Source organism: Belonocnema kinseyi, chromosome 7 (assembly GCF_010883055.1).
Source record: "Belonocnema kinseyi isolate 2016_QV_RU_SX_M_011 chromosome 7, B_treatae_v1, whole genome shotgun sequence".
NCBI classification, from domain to species: Eukaryota; Metazoa; Arthropoda; class Insecta; order Hymenoptera; family Cynipidae; genus Belonocnema; species Belonocnema kinseyi.
Window position 1 is genome coordinate 90,862,122 of NC_046663.1, and position 21,008 is coordinate 90,883,129.

At 29.1% G+C, this 21,008-nt stretch overlaps 1 protein-coding gene across 2 annotated transcripts in view; it reads right to left on the reverse strand.

Annotated features, from left to right (window-relative positions):
- Nucleotides 1-15,977: 15,977 nt before the first annotated feature.
- The window catches only part of LOC117177008 (multiple C2 and transmembrane domain-containing protein), a 90,295-nt gene continuing 85,264 nt past the window's right edge, over nt 15,978-21,008 (reverse strand). Inside the window, exons 13-14 of one of the 2 annotated variants that reach the window (XM_033367458.1) lie at nt 19,923-20,248; nt 15,978-17,114 (exon numbers count right to left, since the gene is read on the reverse strand). In XM_033367458.1, the coding sequence (XP_033223349.1) occupies nt 17,009-17,114; nt 19,923-20,248 (432 nt within the window). In that variant the 3' untranslated portion in view covers nt 15,978-17,008. The remainder of the gene's footprint in view (nt 17,115-19,922; nt 20,249-21,008) is intronic. The other variant, XM_033367457.1, reaches the window with a different exon arrangement.

Sequence of the window (21,008 nt, forward strand, 5' to 3'; positions counted from 1 at the left end):
AAATACGATGAAATTTATGAAAAGTTAACAATTCCTGGGAATTTTTTTGAACACTTGAAAGTTTTTATAATTCTTTAAAATCCATTAAAATGTTTTTAAACTCTTGAGATATATTGAAAATTTTTTAAGGAAAATGTTTGAAAACCTATCAATTTTCTTAATTCACGGGCATAAATTCTTTGAAATCTATTAGAATATTGTTAAATAGTTGAAATCTCGTGAATACACATAAAACCCGATGATCTTCTTCGAAATACCTTGAGAGATTTCAAGATCTCTTACAGTTGTTTTAAAATGTTGTAATTCTCATTTTAAAGACCTTGAAATCTTTTAAAATATCCTAAAACTTTATGCGTAATATATAATCCTGCAAAATCTTCCTGAATTCTAGGAAATTCTTTTAAATCTGTGTATTACGCAAGACAATTTAAATGAAGTGAAAATGTAGAGAAAATCTATCTGCGTAGGTTCATTCTATTCATAATGAGAAAGTAAAATATCACTGGAGTTTAGACTTTTATTTCCTCCTTCGAATTTTTTTAGAACAGTTTAAACATTTTAATTTATAAAAACTTAAAATTTTCTAATAAAGTATTTTCCGTTCTACTTTAAACGTGTAAACATATACATATCTAACATATACATATTTAAATCTTTAACTCTTCTTAACCTTTAAACATCTGTTATTCACAAAGAATGTTAAATAACATCTTATAAGTTAGATTTTCTATACTGAAAACTTTGTTTATAAAGTATTTATATAAACGCAAAACTGTATTTACGAATGCGAAGATGAAAATAAACCTGCAACTTTCTTCAATCGTGATAAACACGAAGGATGATTTTTCGCATTTACTTTATGTTTATTCCAATACACAAAAAATTGTCGATGTATAGATTCACCTGCTTGCTTTGACCAAACTCGGAGTCCATCTCCATCAAGAAAACGAAGAAAATCTTTAATATGCTCTAAAATCACATGAATTTAAAATGTTTTTGAACACTCAGTAGCTTCATATATATTATCAAACTCCCTTAAATTTTTATTTAAGTCTTTTTGAACTTTCTTCACTCGGCACTACTTTGTCTATCACTTTAAATGCATTTATGTAAGACAGCAAGCGAAGGCGTGCAACTTTTTTGATAAATTTCCCTATCATCCAACATATCAGCAGATTTGAGTAGATTCTGACAAGCGTTTCCCCCAAATACTCTTGCATGATCATTTTTCGGGGAAAGCGATCATCTTTGTGGCCACAAAAATGTAACTTCATATGTTACAATAGAAACTAACCCTTTAAGGAATAAATGGTTTAAAAAACCTTGAAGTAAATTTAACTCAGGAATAACATATTTCTCGATGAAAACTGTATCATTATTATTTTCGAAAAAGAGCTTCATTTATGGTACTATGAGCCTGAGGAGTCTTTTTTAAAAATATTTTTTGAAGCTTACAAAATCCTGATAGTCTTTTCAGAGATCTCCATAGGTCTTTAATCTTCCAGAATCTTCACCATTAGTTAATACAAAATAATTGTCATCGCACGATTAAACTGATTGACTTAATTGCACAAAACAATACGGGCATGCGGGTATGCGCAAAAGCAGTATGTTGTCCAATCACGATTAGCATAACTTAAAATCAGCTACAAATTTAAATTAAATTTTATTAAGATCTGCTATTTCAAACAATGCTTTTTCGTTTTCATAAGATTTCTTTTATTTCAAGAACCATGCACAACATTAATAATTTTTTAACGCTTGTCACTTTTGCTTTTCATTTTGCGTTAACACTATCGTATGCAATTTATCGTATTAATTTTTCTCCCTTTAGGCTCATTATTATCATCTTCACTGCTACAATCACCATTAACTATTGACGAATAAATTTCTGGAATTGTAGTAATACATATTTGGAAAAATCCCCTGCGCCCACCAAAAGCAAAAACTTTAGGTTTATAATGTCCAATTATATTTTGTGTTTCTATATTTCAGCTTCAACTAATTCATTGGCATCTGTCCATACCACTGGTCGGTATTTTTATTTATTTATTTTTATTTTATTTATTGTCGGTGGACTTGTTTGAAATTCAAGTACGCTACTTTTATACACATTTTCTAAAGTTTTTAGTCTTTAACTTATACGAGAATTATAATTGCCAGGCACGAATTTTCTACCATCTGGCGAACGAACTAGAGTGTTGTGAAACAATTTATTTACCTTAGTGACATATTAGTCTGCTTCTCATGATTTTCTTCGCCATTTGATACAATTTTAGTTTTCTTCCCTTAGTCATCACTAAGTTTAAGTTAAACGTTTTTAAGTTCTTTTACTTCACGTGAACATATTTTTTGACTAGTTTTCTTACGTTAAATATGAGTTACAATTTATTCCTGCTGCTTTTCAGGGAGTTTGTTAATTAAATCGATCATATCTTCTTTTTCTATAATTATATTTTCTTGGGTAGTATATCGGTAGGTTGCGAAGTATCTCGAATATTCACTATCGTTTAATTTTTACTATTAATGCCATTATTTTTAATAATTTGCTCAGGTGTTTTTTATGAAAACGACCTTTTATATATTTTTGTGCATCGACGTAGATCTCATAATTAAACATATGTAACAATTTCAAATATTATTACTTTTTTGCTGTTGATATCTAATAGATTTCATTAAACCCATTTCTTCGTTATTCGAACAGTTTTTCAGTAAATCACATAATTTTTTAGTAATTTAAAAGTTTTTCACTACACTTTACAAAACTATGTCTATTTATTCTCCTAAATGTTTCAAATTATTGTAATACGGCAACGATAAGCTGTGCACTTGTAAATGAATGGAAATCATTTTCATAATTGATAAGACAATCCAGTTTGACTAAAGCTTGAGTATAGTATAAACTTAAGACGTGATAGACATGAGAGTATGAAACGATATATGTAACATGATACAACGTATAAACATAACGAGAACATATTTTAATTTAAAAAAAATTAATGTATGGCACCTAGTCTGCAAAGACTTGACCCAACCGGAAACGCAGTGGGCACAAAATTTAGCGACGTCTTTACGACATAGTTACGACATATTTACGACAACTTTACGACATCCTATGTCCATGTCGTTAAGGTGTCTTTACGATATCGTAAATGAGTCGTATGATATGACGATGTCTTTACGATATCGCAAAGGCACCGAAACGACATATACATAGGATATCGTAAAGATGTCGTAAATATGTCGTAAAGATGTCGTAAAGATGTCGTAACGATGTCATAAAGACGTCGCCAAATGTTGTGCCTACTGGGAATTGGAAATTATGTGGTTGGTTTCCCAGCGGAGAAAAAGAAGATTTTTCAGAAAAAAATTAATTAAAACCATTTTTAATTCATAGTTACATCCAGTCTGTAAAGCCGTTACGAAATTCTATTAATCTCTGACAATAATACAGATACCTTAGAAAAAAGGTAGGATGAATTCAAAGGTTTGTTTATGTATCCATGTGTGTGAAGGTGTGTGTGTCTGTATGTGAATATAAATATATAATTTACAAAGTACAACAATAATGGAAAATTTAAAAATATAAGCGATACATAGTAATATTTTGTTAATCTATTTTAATCTATGATAGATATGCATAGTAATTATTCAAAGGACTTTATTTTTCATATTAATTGTTTTTACGTTTTCCAAGCCCAAAGACACCTTCCTTAATAGAAATACGCATATGTATACACGTTTAAAGCAGAACCGAAAATATTTTATTATAAAATTTCAAGTTTTTGTAAATTAAAATGTGTAAAATGCTCTAAAAAAATGTAAATAAGCAAATAAAAATCTCAACTTAAGTGATATTTTTCTTTCTCTTTATGAACAGAATGAACCTACGCAGCCAGATTTTCTCTACATTTTCACTTCATCTAAATTGGCTTCCGCAGTACAGTGACTGCATGCAACCTTTTTAACTACTTAAAATCATTAAATTCCTTCGAAATTTCTACAAAATTTAGTAATCTTTCGAATATTCGTTACAATCCTTGCAAATACCCCAAAATATTTTTAATCCTTTTGAATCTTTTAGAGTACCTTGACATTTTTTTAACCACTCGAAAACTCTTGAAAATCCTTTAAAAAATCCTCAAATCTTTCAAATTCTTAGAAATGAATCAACATCCCTTCAAACTCTTGAAATCTTATGAAAATATTTTAAAATATGCTTGAATATTTAAGAACTTTTGAAATCTGTTGAAATACCGTGAAATTACATTAAATTTGATGTTGCTCCTTAACATTTCTTGAAATGTTTTAAGCCCTATGAAGTCCTTTGAGATCCAGGGAAATGAATTAAAACGCCTTACTAAGAACGTTTAAAATCCCTTAGAACTACTAAAATGCTTCAAAATCTGAAAAAATTCTTTAAAAATCCTTTGAAATTAACGATATTTACTGAAATCATGGAAAATTGATTGAAATACATTAAGAGCTTTCAAAATATCTTAAGGGCATGTGACACAGCTAAATACCTATATTACCGACCTCACTTTTTCCGTTCACTGAATGTTCTTTGAACCTAAGAACTTTTTTTGTAAATAAAATATCGAGCTGAAACTTTGGGAAATGTATTAGAGCACAATAAAGTACGTTTAGGTACTGCATTTTGGTAGGAACTTCACTGAAAATTATTTCATCTTTTTTCTGAACCTCAACATTTTTTGAACGTTCGAACTTTTTTTATACATAAAATATCGGTCTCAAACTTTGAGAAATGCAAGAGCCGAAAGAAAACTAAATTTAAGTACAAAGCTTAATAATAATAGATGGAAAAAAATATGTTTCAACAATCAATTCCAACGGCATCAGCCGGTAACGTTGTACACGAAAATACGAACTCTCTAGAGCCTCGTCTAGTGGCCGCCAGGTTTCGTATTTTCGTGGACAACTTTACCGGCTGATGCCGTTGTAATTGATTGTTGAAACATATTTTTTTACATCTATTATTATTAAGCTTTGTACTTAAATGTAGTTTTCTTTCGGCTCTTGCATTTCTCAAAGTTTGAGACCGATATTTTATGTATAAAAAAAGTTCGAACTTTGAAAAAATGTTAAGGTTCAGAAAAAAGATGAAATAATTTTCAGTGAAGTTCCTACCAAAATGCAGTACCTAAACGTACTTTATTGTACTCTAATAAATCTTCCAAAGTTTCTGCTCGTTATTTTATTTATAAAAAAAGTTCTTAGGTTAAAAAAAACATTCAGTGAACCGAAAAAGTGAGGTCGGTAATATAGGTATTTAGCTGTGTCACATGCCCTTAAAAGCATCGAAATCTTCGAAAATCTTATTAAATTCTTTAAAATGCTTTAAAAAACCCTTAGAATCTTTTAACATATTTATTACCTTATAAGTCCTATAAATCCCTGAAAAATTTTTCAAGATTATAGAAATCCTTCAAAAACACATACAATTTTGTTTAATTCCTTAAGATTAAAATTTTTTAATCTCGCAAAATATTTCTTTGGTATCCTTAGAAATACCCTAAAATTTTTCTAACTCTTTGAAATCCCTTAAAATTTTTAAAATCTATTAACATTATTTGCCAATATTTTCAAATCTTTAAAACCCTTTAAACTTATTCTATTCTTGTGAATAAATTCTTTGCAATAAATTGAAATATGTCAAAATGAGTTGAAACCCGGCCAAATTACATGAAATCTGATGATATTTCTTGAACTCTTTTGAAATATTTAAAGCCCTATGTAATCACTGCAGGCCCTGGGAAATTTATTAAAATAACTTATAAAGAGCCTTTAAACCCCTTTACAATTATTGAAATCCACGAAAATCCCATAAAGATGCTCATAAATATTTTTTGAATCTTGATATTCCTTTAAATTTCCCTCAGAATCGTTTTCAATTTTCTAAAATCTTATAAATTCTTTAAAATCCTTTAATTTTTTCAAAACTCAAAGAGATTCGAGAAAATTGTTTTTGAAACGTATATTAACCGAAATAATTGAAATTATCTTTAAAACTTTGATATCCTACGAGAACCATTAGTTTTTGTGAATTTCCGTGCAAATTATAAAAATGTTATAAAAAATTAGGAATTTCTTGATATCTATTGAAATATGTTTTAAAATATTTAAAAGCATCTCCTAAAAATCCTTTAAAATCTTTAAAATCTCTCAAATTCTCAAATTCTCAAAGGTTTCAAAATGAATAAAAATACTCTAAAACCTTTTAAATCTTATAAGTTAAACTGTATTAAAAAAAAAATTTTCCCTGAAATATCAACTAATACATTTTTTAATTAAAGATTCACATGTTTTCGAGTGGAACTACTATCTCAAACATTATTTTCTTTTGTTAAAGTTGTTTTACTTTAGTTAAAAATGAATCTTTTTCATTAAAAATTTAAATATTCCATTTTTTGAAAATATACATTTTTAGTAGAAATTTGAACTATTTGCTTAAAAATTTATGTTTTTTTAGTTAAAAGCTCGTGAATTAGCTTGAAAATTCGTTTTTTATAGAAAATTAATTTTTTTGGTAGAAAATTAATCTTTTTTAATAGAAAATTTAACAGTTTGGTTTTAAAAGTTATCTTTTTAATGTAGACATTCTTTTCTTTGGTTGAAAAATTGATTGGAATTGTTTTTTCTTTCAACATTAATTTTTAACTAAAAGTTTATATATTCAATTGTTTGTTGATAATGTATCTTTTATAGTTTAAAATGGAACTGCTTGGCTTGAAAATTTATCTTTTCTTGATGAAGATTCAAGTATTTGTTTATAAATTCTAGTATTTTGTGAGAAATTTCTCTCATTTGGCAGAAAAGTAAGCTTGTTTTTAAAAATTAATTTTTTGTTTGAAGATTGAACAGTTTAGTTTAAAACTGAAATATTACGTTGATTTTTTTTTAAATAATTTTTTAAACTTAAAATTTACCTAATATTTTGTTACAACTATTTTGTTGCACAATTAGCTATTTGTTGAAAATTCATGTATTTTATTGAGACCTTCTTGAATATATTTTCTGTTGCTCATAGAATGTTGTGAATCTTCCAGAAGTGAGAGTCGTTACTAGGTAAATCTAAGAGAACACTTTCAGAAAAAAAATTAGTTTCGATGGCCAGAGATTTATAGCCGAATGTAGGAAAATTGGAATTTTTTTCCGTCCTTGAAATCCAAAATGATCTAAAACATTAATTTTTAAAAAGTAACTTCCCTATTGCTGATCAGTTTACATAAACATTTAAATCTATAAATAAAAGAACTGCAAACTACATAAAACTATTTATTCTGTATCGATACGTCATGAAAGGGGAAATCAATTTTTTAAAATCCATAGTCAATATATTAATTTGATTAAATCTTATGTTTGAGGAAGTCGCTTCTGGTGATGATAAACGAGAAAAGACTTAAATTGAAGAAAATAATTTGCAAGTCAACCATATTTATCTGGATAATAAAAGCTTAGTTTATTTCGATATTATCTCTTTTTTATATTATGAATATAATAACGATTTGTATCACTTCTTATCGTAAGTACATAAACATTTCATCGTGCATCGCGAGTTCCGCCCGATTCCTCGACAAATTAATCTCTCATAATTCCCTCTTCAACTACAAATACTTTTCAAACCGAAGATTATTTTAGAGATTCGCCATGTTTACAAATTTAAAAGAACACGCACACATACATATGTATATATATATATATTTCAATTTTATTTTGAAATAAATGGAGTAATTTAAAAAAAGATAGAAATATTTCGATATAAAATCATTCTAAAATGAATATATTTATCAAAATTAATAAATGAACAGAAAACACTTCATGACTCTTCAAGAAATTCTCTGATTTTTTTTATACAGCCTGTTTCTTATTCAGTTACTTTCTGAGAACATTTGAATCATCAGTATTTATTGTTATAATTGACTGTTCTTATTTCTATCAATTTTCATAATTTCATTTTCATTTGTACACATAGTTTGGTTTTCATTAACTTTTAACATTTTCAGAGAGGAATTTTGGATTGAAGAACTCGAGGATCGAGCGTTTTTCTCGAAGAATCACTCTCATTAAACTTAAGTAGCTTCAAACCGGAAACGATTTTAGTTTCCGGTTGAATCACAATCACATCACCTATGATTCAATAAATAAGGAAGAAGAGAGACGTGTGCGGAGCGTTTAGTAGTCAACCTAGAAATCTCAGAATAATTACGGAAGTCACCTTCAGAATTACCAAAAAAATGACCGAATTCGAATCATTCAGCATTTTTTTATTAACCTTAGCAGTGTTTTTTTTTAGTTCACTTCCTTAGACAGCTGGACAATTTAGTATTTGAAATATCAAAAATATTAACTAAACAAAGGTTTGCATAGATTTCTTCAAAAATGAAGTTTGTACTTTCGTTAAAATTATTCTATGATACATTTTGGCAGATTATAGATTGTTATGCAGTAGATACTTTTCTACAATATTTTTTTCTATAGAAGAATTTTTTCTAGACATTAATCTGTAATATAGATTGTTCTATGATAAAGATTCTGTTGCATACTGCAGATTTGTCTAATTTTAATAATAAAATACGGTATAATTGTCCAGCTTTCTGAATTTACTTAGCGGCCATTAGATTTAATGAAAAACCGTACAATACACGTAGAAGACTTGGAAGTACATGCAAAATTCGAAACTATACAGAAATTGAATGTGCGCTTATTGTGTATATCTGCTTGTATATCAGTGTGATTTTCAATCAGATTTCAAAAACTGTTCGAGATCAATGATAGAAACTAGAATAACTCACACCCAAAGCAGTCATAAAAAGTTTAAGAATTCAAGCTATTTTCTGAAAGTACAAAAATGGAAGAATATAGAAAAACACGCAGCTAATTTCAGAATCAAGAACCTGAACATTTTCTTAAACGAATTATTGCTACACTTCTTCAAAATTCACTGCATCGATATCCACAGAATAATTTTCTAATCTATATTTTTATTGTTAGCTTGAATTTCATTACCTGAAACAAATTCCACTTAATTCCAGATTTATTGAAGTAACTCTGACTTTGTATGTATAGTTTTTGGTCTTTTTTAATGTTTAGTCTTGTCCATTCTGCGGAAACCGACTCCAGTGTTGCCTTAGTATAAAAAAGCACATTTGAATCTGAAAACCTCTCTGGAAATCAAATGCAACTTCTACTCTATTTAAAAACTTCAATTCGAAGAATCTGAATACCTAAAAAAAATAAAAGAACTATATTTTGACCATCCCAATAATTATTTAACCAGCAAATTAGTGCTCTGCGTTTGATCGATTAAACTTTTAACATCTCGAATAATTAAAAAATTTCATTCGGTTAAAGTTTCCATTGTTTTCTACTCTTTTTTACTAACTAACTTTACACCTACACACCTTCTGTATGTCAACCCCACCCATCATTAACAAAAGGCAACAACATTTTTTTCATTATATCGAAAACAAGCTTCAGAAGTAAAAATGCTCTATAACCAAAGAAAATAACGAGAGTTTTCACGAAAATAGGAAAAGTAATTCTTCTAAATAAAATTTATGGAGGCACTTCATTAAATTCAATTTGCAACGTTCTAAGTTTCTAACATTCCACATATAAATATTGCAATTTCAACTAAGAAGATTAATTTTTACCCAAAAAGTCAAATTTTCAACAAATTACATGAATTTTAAATAAAATTGTCAAATTTTCGTGTCAATACGATTATTTTTAACTAAAAACCGAATTTAATTTTTATAAAAAAAAAAAAATAAACCAAAAAAGAGATGAAGTTTTCATTCACAAAGATAAATTTTCAACTAAAAAAGAATCATTCTTAACTCAAAATGCAAAAGTTGCATTTGCAGTTAAAAATTTTTCAAATTCAGACAAAAAAACGTACTTCCAATACTATAGTTACATTTTTTAATAAATAGATGAATGCTTAACCAAAGGCATTAATTTTTAACAAAGTAGTTCAACTTTAAATGAACCACTTTCATCTTTAATCAAAAAGTAAATTGTCAATGTAAAATGTATGATAGTTAATGTTTTAATGTAAAAACATTTTAATTTTAGATCGATAACAGTTACTTTCATATAGAAAAGAACGTATTTTCAACAAAATAAATTTTATAACCAAAGGGAGAATATTTCGTCTAAAATTCTGAATCTAATACCAAAAATAATAAATTTTCACAAAGTAGTTCAAAAAGATTAATTTTTAACAAAATAGTTTAATTTTTAACTAAAGAGCCGAATTTTCAAATGAAAAAGGCATTTTTAACAAAATAGTTAAGCGTTCAATCAAGTATTTAAATTTTCACCTGAAAAGGATAAATTTAAGTATAGGTACGTTTTTCAAACAAAAAAAGTTATTTTTAACCACAAATACAATAGTTGATATAGTTGAAATATAAATAATAGTTGATATATAAATAAATTTCGACCAAAAGAGATGAGTTTCGAACCAAGAATCATTTTTCAATCAAAATGGAAACAAAATGGTAACCAAATTGCTGATTTTTCTAGCAAACATTTGAGTTTTAAGTACAAAATTCTGAACTTTCAATCAATAGTTGGATTTCCAACAAACTAGTTGAATTTTGAAGCAGAAAGGATATAATTCTAACGAAATTGTTGAATTTCCATCAAAATAATTAAATTTTCAATCAATTGTATTAAAAAAAAAAGATAAAATGTTAATGCAAAGAGATGAATTTTCAACAAAAGAGAATCAAAAAACGTTTTTCAGTCAACAGAGAAAAAAAATTTCAAAGAAAATAGTTGAATTGTCAGCCTAGAAAGTCTATTTCTCAACAAAACATTTGCATTTTTTACTTAAAATAATTAAATTTTCAAATAAATAATAAAAATTTTAACTAAAAACATGAATACGGAACCAAAAATACAATAGTGTATTCAACCAACTCTTTTTTATTTTGTTATATAATTGTCTCTGATGAGCCCGGGAGGAGGTAGCTTGAAGGTCTAATACTGATTTTTGTATTTTTGTCATTCTGAGATTTTAGTTTATCATTAAAAAAAAAAAGTTTAAAACGGAAAGTTTAACCTAATGAACTTTTCTACGGCTTAAATGTTAAACGGTTAAACGTTGAAATTATTTGAATCGTTTACACATTTATCCGGCCAAGCGCGGAGCACTACAGCAGATTAATAATCGAAATTTTTTATTCTTAAATCTCCTGCTATAGTAACTGTAACACGGCAATACAAAATCCACAATAAGTTGATGTATTTTCATTGTCGTTTAACACGAAGAAAAGTTTTTGTTAATTTAGAAAAAATAGTTGTCTTTTGCAATTCTTTGAAAACTTTTCAATACGCAATTAAGCACTATATATCCAACAAGCATATCGATTCGTATTATAAACATGAAACGTAATAGTTACGTTTTTAAATATCAACGATACACTTTCGCAAATCAACAATACTTTTCACACAGCGGCGGGTCGTGGGGATGTTCGTGGCTTGATATCTAGGCCTCCGGTTGTGAAAAAATGTAACAATGTGACCGAAATCCAAAGCGGATTTCTGTCGAGTGATAAAACCAACGAAAATGTTTACAACTAGAAATTCTCAAAAACTTTGTAAGCTCGATGATACGCGAAAATATTTTAAAATACATGAAAATTTCAGTTATCGTTAGAGACGGGGTAATGGGATGATGAAGCGAGTAACCCTACCCAGAAAACAATTTTTAAATACTTATCCTTCAAGTGAATACTTTAAATAATGTAGTGTCCCCTGTTACAACCGGTATAATATTTGACATGTTTCAAATTTTTTGAATATTATTAGAGAAAGCTTTTTAATTTCAGAACGTTTATTTCCGTTTCAATCGCAAGCTTTATAACATTTTAAATTATTTTAATTTGATATTAAAAAAAATTGTTAACTGAAAATGTTCAGAATTGAAAAATATCAAAATTGGAGGTTTGAATGGAAATATTGAAAGTTGAAAGCTTTAAAGTTAAGAACGTTCAAAATTTCTTTTTTGATTTTGTTTGAATTTTAGATAGATTTTTTTCTGATTTTAAAAATATAAACAATTTCAGGATTTTAACGATTTATTTAAAATACCTAAATCCGTCCAATATGGTTTACTGTAATATTAATATTTTTAATTTAATTTTTCAATAATATATTACAATATAGCAAACAAAATCATATGGATGGGCCAATCCCTTTCCTGAATATTAGATTTGTATGGGGGTCTAGCGAGTTACAGGATTTTTAATTTTGAGACCCAATTTTTTTTAAACACCATATATTTTTTAGATGTAACTTATCATCTGCATGACTTTTTGGTACAATTCAAAAATACAAAAAAAAAGTGTAAAAAGGGCTCAAATAAATCTAACACCAATTTTTTATGTAATTTTTTACATAAAAGCACAGAAACACTTGAGCGAAGTAAAAAAATGTTAAAATAACTTTTAGAATACAACTCTTAATCGATTTTAGATTGTTTTTAAAAAAAAATTTAGCAAACAAATGTTAATCCTTAGCGTTATCTTTAAAAGTTTTTTTAAACCACTTTTCTGCGCTAATTATTTCTTGGATTTAATGTGCAGATGTTTGATAAGTACATTTATTTGTTATAAACAAATGATAATATAAAATAATGAGAATTATTGATTTTTTACTTTTAAAGTAATATTTTTTCAAGAAAATTACTTTCTACTATCGATAAGGAATGCTTGATATTGAGAATGTGTCATTTGACATTATTTGTTAAGTTTAAAAAGACAAATAAGATAAATAAACACACAGTATAATTTCTGCAGTTGAAAACGTTTTTTTTAATTCTCTTCAGTTTACGTTTTTCATAATGTTTATTATTATTTCATTTTTTCATTTAATAACATTGTTAACATTATAAACAAATTATATTTAAAAAATACACGGTGTGGATTTCGAGAAACAGAAAGAAATAATTTTTGTGTAATTATTATTGTTAAGGGATGTTACCAGTAAATCTTGTCATAAAACTTTGTTATTTGATACTCTTTATAAATGTTATTAACAAACAAATAAATGTTATTGGCAATATAATATAGAAGAAAAAGGGAATAATCGATATTTTCGCACTATTTGTATTATCATAAAATTTTTAACAATAACAATTTTAAAATCACTTGCAATTACAAATTCTAAATTTTAGTCTAAACTTTTCTGAGAAAAAATCTAAAATCAATTAAGAATTGCATTCTAAAAGTTATTTTGATCTTTTTTTTATATTCATTCCACCATTATAAAAATTAAATTAGTGGTTTCGGAGAAATAGCGTTTAAAAAAAATTCGGGTACAATATTTAAAATCTTATAACTGCCTGAATTTTAGAAACTTTAGTTTTACCAAGTTCCATTAAAATCTCTAGACCCACATACAATTCTTATATTCAGAAAATGGATTGACCCAGATGTTACTTACTTACATTTAATTTTAAATGATATTTGAAATGTATCATACATTTCTTTGTACCACTTCTTGAATTCTTTATTATTTACATATGAACTGGCAGAGTGAGCAATCGCTTCCGAAATTAGTAAATTTTTTACCGGTTATAGCAACAAACACTAAACTAAATGACTTTTTTTCTGAATAAGCATTTCTAATTTTTTCTGAGTTCTTTTGATAAAAACCACGCCACAATTTTCGAAAACTACGATGTATTTATTTACGGTCAAAGCGCGGATTACCTTGGATTCCTGGGGGTGAACCGGATTGACAAATAGAAACGAAAGAGATTCGTAGATATTGTTAATATTCAACAATCACAATCGTATAATTGTTTACATATCATAATTGGAGAAATAATTTCCATCGATTTGAAAAATACTATAATTTTTTTATAATAGTAAATGTCATACTACACTGGAACTTGGAGTGAAGAACGGTTTCGGGCATTGCTGGCCTTGGCCTTGAAACTGTACCCAGGCCGTCCAAACGTAAGCAGTCAGTGACGTATGAACCATTTCTAATTGGAATACATAATATTACCGCGCATTACCCCGCTGTCACGGCGCTGCTAGAATTGTACAAGCTTCTTCAATCCAAGTTCCAGTATATATTTTTTTCTATCTAGAGTCGAAATTTTTCTCCACTGCTAGGAAGAAGTCAAGGATTCCGGCTCAACCCTGGATAGCCGTTGATGAATTTGCAGCTACTAGCCTAAGACATTGGTGGACGAAATGATCGACGCAACTCCTCGCGAATTGTCGTCGCGTATTAATTAAAACTTTGATAACTATTTACCTGAAATTCCATAACTATTGAACCCCTAAGTATAGATAACGCTTGTTTGGCGTTTTTTTTTGTGTCGATATGCTAAGTAATTTGGTGTCCCTTGTTTGTTAGACCAGCTAGGTCGAAATCACGCTCTTGAAACTCATACTACTTTCCAATTACAGTCCCCGTTTCAATTCGTTCTAATCAACGCACTTGTCCTAATTAATTTTTGGCATGTGAAAAATCGGAAACTTGTTTAAATACAGGCTCGAATCCAGAAAAGTGACCTTTTATTTGCAGGTGGGTCGCAGATTTTATGCACATAGAGAGCTATGACTAATTAAATTGAATTGATATAAATGTTTCAGGATAGCCGGAAAAAAACGTTTTAGTAGTTCCAAAGGATTTTAACAGCTTTCAAATTAATTCCACGAATGTCAAGGCTTTAAAAAGGTTTTTAGGGGATGTCTTAATATTCTAATTAATTTCAAAAGGTTTCATTGGGAATCATGAAAAATAAGTTAAATTAAATTTGAAAGTGTTCGTAGCGATTTTAAAGATTTCAAAGGATTTTAAGGAATTTCACGAGATTAAAAGATGGTGAGATTAAAAGGTGACCTTCTTCGATCTAATACAAATTTCAGGGGATTTTAAAGATTTCCAAACATATCAGAACGTTTTGGGAGTTCCAAAGGATTTTAACATATTTCGAAAGAATTGCCCGGATTTTAAGGCTTTTAAAAGGGTTTGGTGGGATTATCTAAATATTTTAACTAATTTTAAAAAGATTTCATTGGGTTTCAACAGATTAAAACTGTTGTAAAGATTTTAAGAAATTTCAAAACATTTCAAGGGATTTTCGAGCATTTTTTACTTTTTTCAAAGATTTCAAAGATTTCAAAGAATTTTTTAGAATTCCCAAATATTTCAAGGTATTTCTAATGAACTTTAGAAAATAAATTAAATTAAGTTTCAAAGAAATTTATAGCAATTCCAATGATTTTAAGGAGTTTTACAAGATTTAAGGATTTTATTAAATCTCCAAGGATTTCAAGGAATTTTAAAGATTTTTAGCGATTCAAACTTTTTTTTTAACTTTAATTAATTTGTTTAATTCAAATTGTATTGAATGGCTTTCAAATTATTTACACTTTTCAAATAGATTTTTCCGATATTCAAATATTTGAAAGGATTTTTAGGGATTCTAAAAAATTATACGAGATATACAACATTCCAAGGCATTTAAAAAAATTCAGTTGAATTTCCAAATATTTCGAAGAATTTCCAGTGAAATTACAAAATAAATGAAATAAAATTTCAAATGTATTTCTAGCGATTCCAAATATTTTAATAGATTATAAGATATATTAATGAATTTCACAAGATTTGGGATTTCATCAAGTCTCCAAGGATTTCAAAGGATTTCAAAGATTTTTAGGTATTCAAACGGTTTTTTTAATTAAACCTTTGATTTAGACTTTTGAAGCGAAGCAAGATTCAACAAGCATTAAAAACTATAATTTTAAATTAAAATTATAGAATATTCATTATTTCTAATTGATAGCTTTACAATTAAAGAATTTATCCTTAATTGTACAGTTTACAATTAAAGAAATCCAAACTTCGTTTAAACTTGTTGTATTTTTAAATTAGGATTCGGAAAATAAATCATTAAAAATGAATAAATTTTAAATTATGCATAACGCTTTTGAAAATTTACCATTCTAATCTAAACTGCAAAAGTAATACAATCGAACCTGGAATAAAAAACGGTTTCGGGAGCGGCCTGTAGTGGCCTTGCTCTTAAGTCTAAGGAATCCAAACGTAAATAGGCTTCTATCTCGGTCCGACGCTCCTCGCATTATAAAAATGCGGTGACTGTCAATTTTAGGAATATCGTAAATCCGAGTTTTCTAATTCCAGGTTCCAGTGTAACTTGAAATTCCCCTTTTTTAAATTAATTTAATTAATTTTCAATATTAGTGTTTTTTTATAATTTTTCTTCATTCCTCAGTGAAAAAGAAAAAAATCAAGATTAGTCAGAAATCCTAGGAGGAGGGGGAGGGGGGAGGGTACCAGTTTAGTCACTCTGCTGATCCTCGCCTGCTAAATATAAGGAAAGATTCAATCAAACATGAAGTAATCTTGTTTCTATTAAAAAAATAATAGTACAAAAACACTCGACACCTGTAAGAAAACGGGTGATACCATTTCACATCTCTACAGCCTTCTTAATTTTTCAAATCAGTCTTCTCGGTATTCATAAATCCCAGAAAAAAGCTTCAGAATTTTTAGCAGAAGCAAGGTTAATTTATTACATATTACAAAATGTAATCAGTTTGTGTTGCTTCAGACCATTCTGAACTTATTTTCTGGTTGGGAGACAAAAGAAAAGTATAAAAATAATCGGTGGGGATTGTCAACAAATGTGGCTGGGGCATGTAAGCGTTGAAAAGACCCTGAGAACTAGCTAATAGCCATTATCGTCATTGTGATATATAGCGTTTTCATTCCTACGAAATCGACTGTTCTTTCATTTGAAGCTCGAGATTTACGCTTCCTGTAGTGGAAATTATAAAAAATCTGTACGTTAGATTACTTAGTCTATATCAGCCACTTCCGGTTTCTCGACGAAACTTTTTCGATTACGGACAAGTTTTTTCCGCATCAGGACCGTTTTGAAAAGACCGGTTGGCCGTAGACCCGCGACTTCTGGCCGCGGGACATTCTGCTACGCTGCCTTGTGCCTTTTTCTTAATTCTCTTCTTGATAGGTTTCCGGATGTTGAGGCTGAAGCTCCTCTTTCACAATCGGATGTAGATAAAGGCTTCAGTTCCCTGAAAACATCGAATTAATTAAAAATTTTCTCCATTATTTACATCTAGATTAATTATGGAAGTACTACACCCGGCTCTCGGTTTACCCGCTCGGGGTTTATCAATTCCTAGAACTGCTGGCCCACGCACATTCTCAGCTCAAGGGATGAGAGACGGTGGCGACTCTAGTGTAAAAAATACCAGCAGCGTATTGAAAAGGGACATGCGCGGGTAATCGCGTTCGAGGATTGCGCAATATTATTCATTCTTATTGGAAACGGTTCAGGCGGCCCTCACTGTTCTCACTGTTTACGTTTCGATTCTCCCAATTTAGCAATAAGGCTACTTGCAGGCAACCTCCAACACTGGCTAAACCAAGAATTGGGTGTAATTACTTTTCTTTGGTAAAGATGGCGATAGCGAAACTACTTTTATAAATAAGAAACTTTTTGATCTTTTTCCTATTCCTTTTTTCAATAACAATAACTATCAAAATCCTTCCTTTTTTAGTTAATTTCTAAATGTACTTTCTATTCTAGCGGCTAGTTTTCGAAAGATTTTTTAGTACACGGAAGAAATTATAAAGAACTCAAGAAGTTGTAGATTGAACGACGAAGTTTTCAAAAAATGATTGCGTTAAAAATAAACAAAGAACACAAAAAATGACAACAAATGACTAATGATTTTTAGAAGTCAAAAGAATTCGATTAAATTTGTAAGAATTCCAGGTAAATTCGATGAAATTTATATGAATTTTTAAAAATTCAGAAATTTAACGGAAATAATAAGAATTCGCTAAAATTCATAAAAATTAAAGGTGAAGTAAAAGAAATATTAATTCAAAATATTCCACTGATTTCAGTAAAATTGGAATGAATTTAACAAAGTTTAAGGGAATTCAAAAGAAGTTGATACAATAACTGAGAATTAAAGGTTAGCTTAAGAGATTAAAAAATCGAAAAAAAATTAAAGAATCCATTTAATTTAGTAGAAATTAGAGAATTTATAAGAATTCAAGTAGATTCAAAAGAATGTAACAAACTGAATGAATTTAGAAAAATTTAAAGAAATTCAGTAGATCTACTCATTTAGTACAATAGATTGAATTTAGAAAAATTCAAGTAAATTGAAGATAATTCAGTGAGATTTGGAAAAATCAAGGTAATTCAAAATAATTGAGGTATTTGTTAAATAATTGAGGATAAATTAATAAGAATTCAATGTGAATCGGAGTATATGTAGAAGAATTCAAAGGAATTTAAATTGATTCAGCAGAATTTGATGAAATCTTCAGAATTCAAAGTGAGTTTAAAAGATTTCATAGTAAATTAAAAAATAAAACCACAACACATTTTTTATATTAATTTTATTGAACAGATGTGAGTGACTTTAGAATAATTTGAGTGAATTCAAAACAATTCAACATTTTAAGAAAACTAAGCAAAATTTCATTTATTTAATTGAGCAGAATTATATGAATCTAGAAGAATTCAGGTTAATAAAAATTCAGGGTGAATTCCAAATTAATTCAAGTGAGTTGGAAAATTCAAAATATTTCACTGATTTGAGTAAAATTTAAGTGATTTCAGAAGAACTCAAGAGAGTTCAAGAGACTATATTCGTTATTGAACAACTTTTTTAAAAAATTCATAAAATTGAGTAAAATGAAGGTGAATAGAATTCAGGGTGAATTTAACATATTTTTAGTGATTTGAAAAAAAAACAATAACGAATCACTAAATTGATATTTCTTTTTTTAAAAGTCAATATAATGACTTTGTCTTAAGAAAGTAACTAAAAAATGATTTGAGAATGAAAAATGACTGCAAGTGACTTCAATGATTGTGTGGCAGTCCTGAATACAGATAAGAATAAGCGTTAATTATTTTCCTCATTATGCACAGTCAAACTCTGAAATAAGGCCCTCTGATGTAACTCTTCGAGAATTGCCTCCGCACCGCGGGCATGTGTAGGAGACGCAAGGGGTTTGCAGTGGTCACTCAGGCGCGGCGAAACAGGAGCATTGCTTTAAGGTGCTATACCGTAACAGGCTACCTGTGTAAATTCGTAATTACGTTCCGACAGTTTACTCGAATTGGAAGGCACACGAAAATAAGCACGGTGGCGAGCTCACGTCGAGCAGCAGTGGGTCTCCGATGCTAACTGAAGCCGCTGAGACTGATCGCACTATTTGACCCCTGTATTTGACCCCGACATGCGCGCGCGTGTGTGTGTGTGTGTATTGCGAAGTAGCATCTCGAAGCTATTGGTGCAATGTTAATGGAAAACAGCAGTGAAGTAATTATTTACTATAATACATTTATTTTACCGGGCAATAACAAACTTTCTTCCTCATTTGCGTTAGATATTATTTAACCCTTGTCTCCGTGTTAGAAAAATGACTTTCAAAATATTTTTTACGACGAAGTAAAATCCACCGGAAACGATTCATACGCTCCTGAATGTTTACATCTGCAGTGGAATTATGACAAACTTAGTTCCAGGCCACAACACTGACACAGTCCCAGAGTTTCACTGTATTTATAAAATACAAGAATACTCAACCGACCGCAATAACTGAGTGATAATTCTTAATATGCCAGATATAGGATAATTGAGGCTTTGGGAAAGGATGTGAGCTAAAGGGCTTTTAATGTCTGATAACCTCCTGTAAGAAACTGAAAAAGTAACGATAGTTACTTTTTTTGCAAAACTAAGCAAGAACAAGTTAAGTTTGAAAACAGTAACGATTACGATAACTAGTTACTTTTCAAAAGTGACTTACCCAGCATTGATCTAGACCTAGTTGAAATCCTGATTTAAACTAACCTGTAATTAAGGAGTTCCTCATCATCTGGTACCCTCGAAATGAGATCAAGAACCTCGTTATTAGGCACCGAATGAGGTCTGAAGATCTTCCTCGAAAATTTATTAACACCCCAGGCCAAAAGGAGGTACCTTACAGGTATAATGTAAAGCACAACAGCACACAGAACTGTCATAATCATGGCCAGGTAGCTTAAATAAGGAACAGTGAAGTTGAACAAGTTTTTCACTCTTTCACATAAGCTAGCTAGGTAACCGATTGAGTTTTGTACCGTCTGTGTTACTTCTTGTATCGCTTGGAGTCGTTCCTTGAGGCTCTTTTTCTCCTCCTAGAAAAAAAGTAATCAGTTGCTTTCGTCCAGAAGTATTAGCGTTGTTGTAACATTTGCCTAAAGAAGATCTACCCAGTTAGAGGTCCTTCAAAAACTAAGTGAGGCTATTTTCAACACTTTTTCCATCCTTCCCCTTATTCTTCACAAATCATGATTAATAAACAGCTCAAGAGCTTCTTTCATACAAAAAAAAAAAAAAAAAAACTATAAATACTTACAATATTTTTCAAGCTTATCTTTCTGTCTTACCGCAAATCTAATTTTTAGAATATCATAGAGCCCACCAAAATGTAAATTGATGTGTTCCATTACAATGAACAACTTTTTAACTTACGGCAGTTGTATATTTAAAATTAAAACGTCATAGAAACAATGTAACTTTTTTTGGAAACTTATTAAGTGGCTATTGATTAATAAATAATGGTCATCGGAAGTTCATCGAAAGTTCCACGTGCCTCCAAGACGCGAATAATTACATCGAATGCATTACTGCTTTATTTAAAATATTAGTAGGTTATGGTAGGTCAAGAAAGATTCCTAATCTGGACAATCCATGCGTTTTTTAAACGCAATTACATATATCATGTACGTAACTGTTGTGTTTCCAATTTTGAAAAAGTTTTCCTCATACCAACGAAATAAACAATATATTTTTCAAATTGATAAATCGATATTTCTAGATCATAAGATGCCATAGAAGGTTCGTCAATGGGTCATTTGACGTGTCTCGAAGACGCGAACAAGCATGTCAGATACA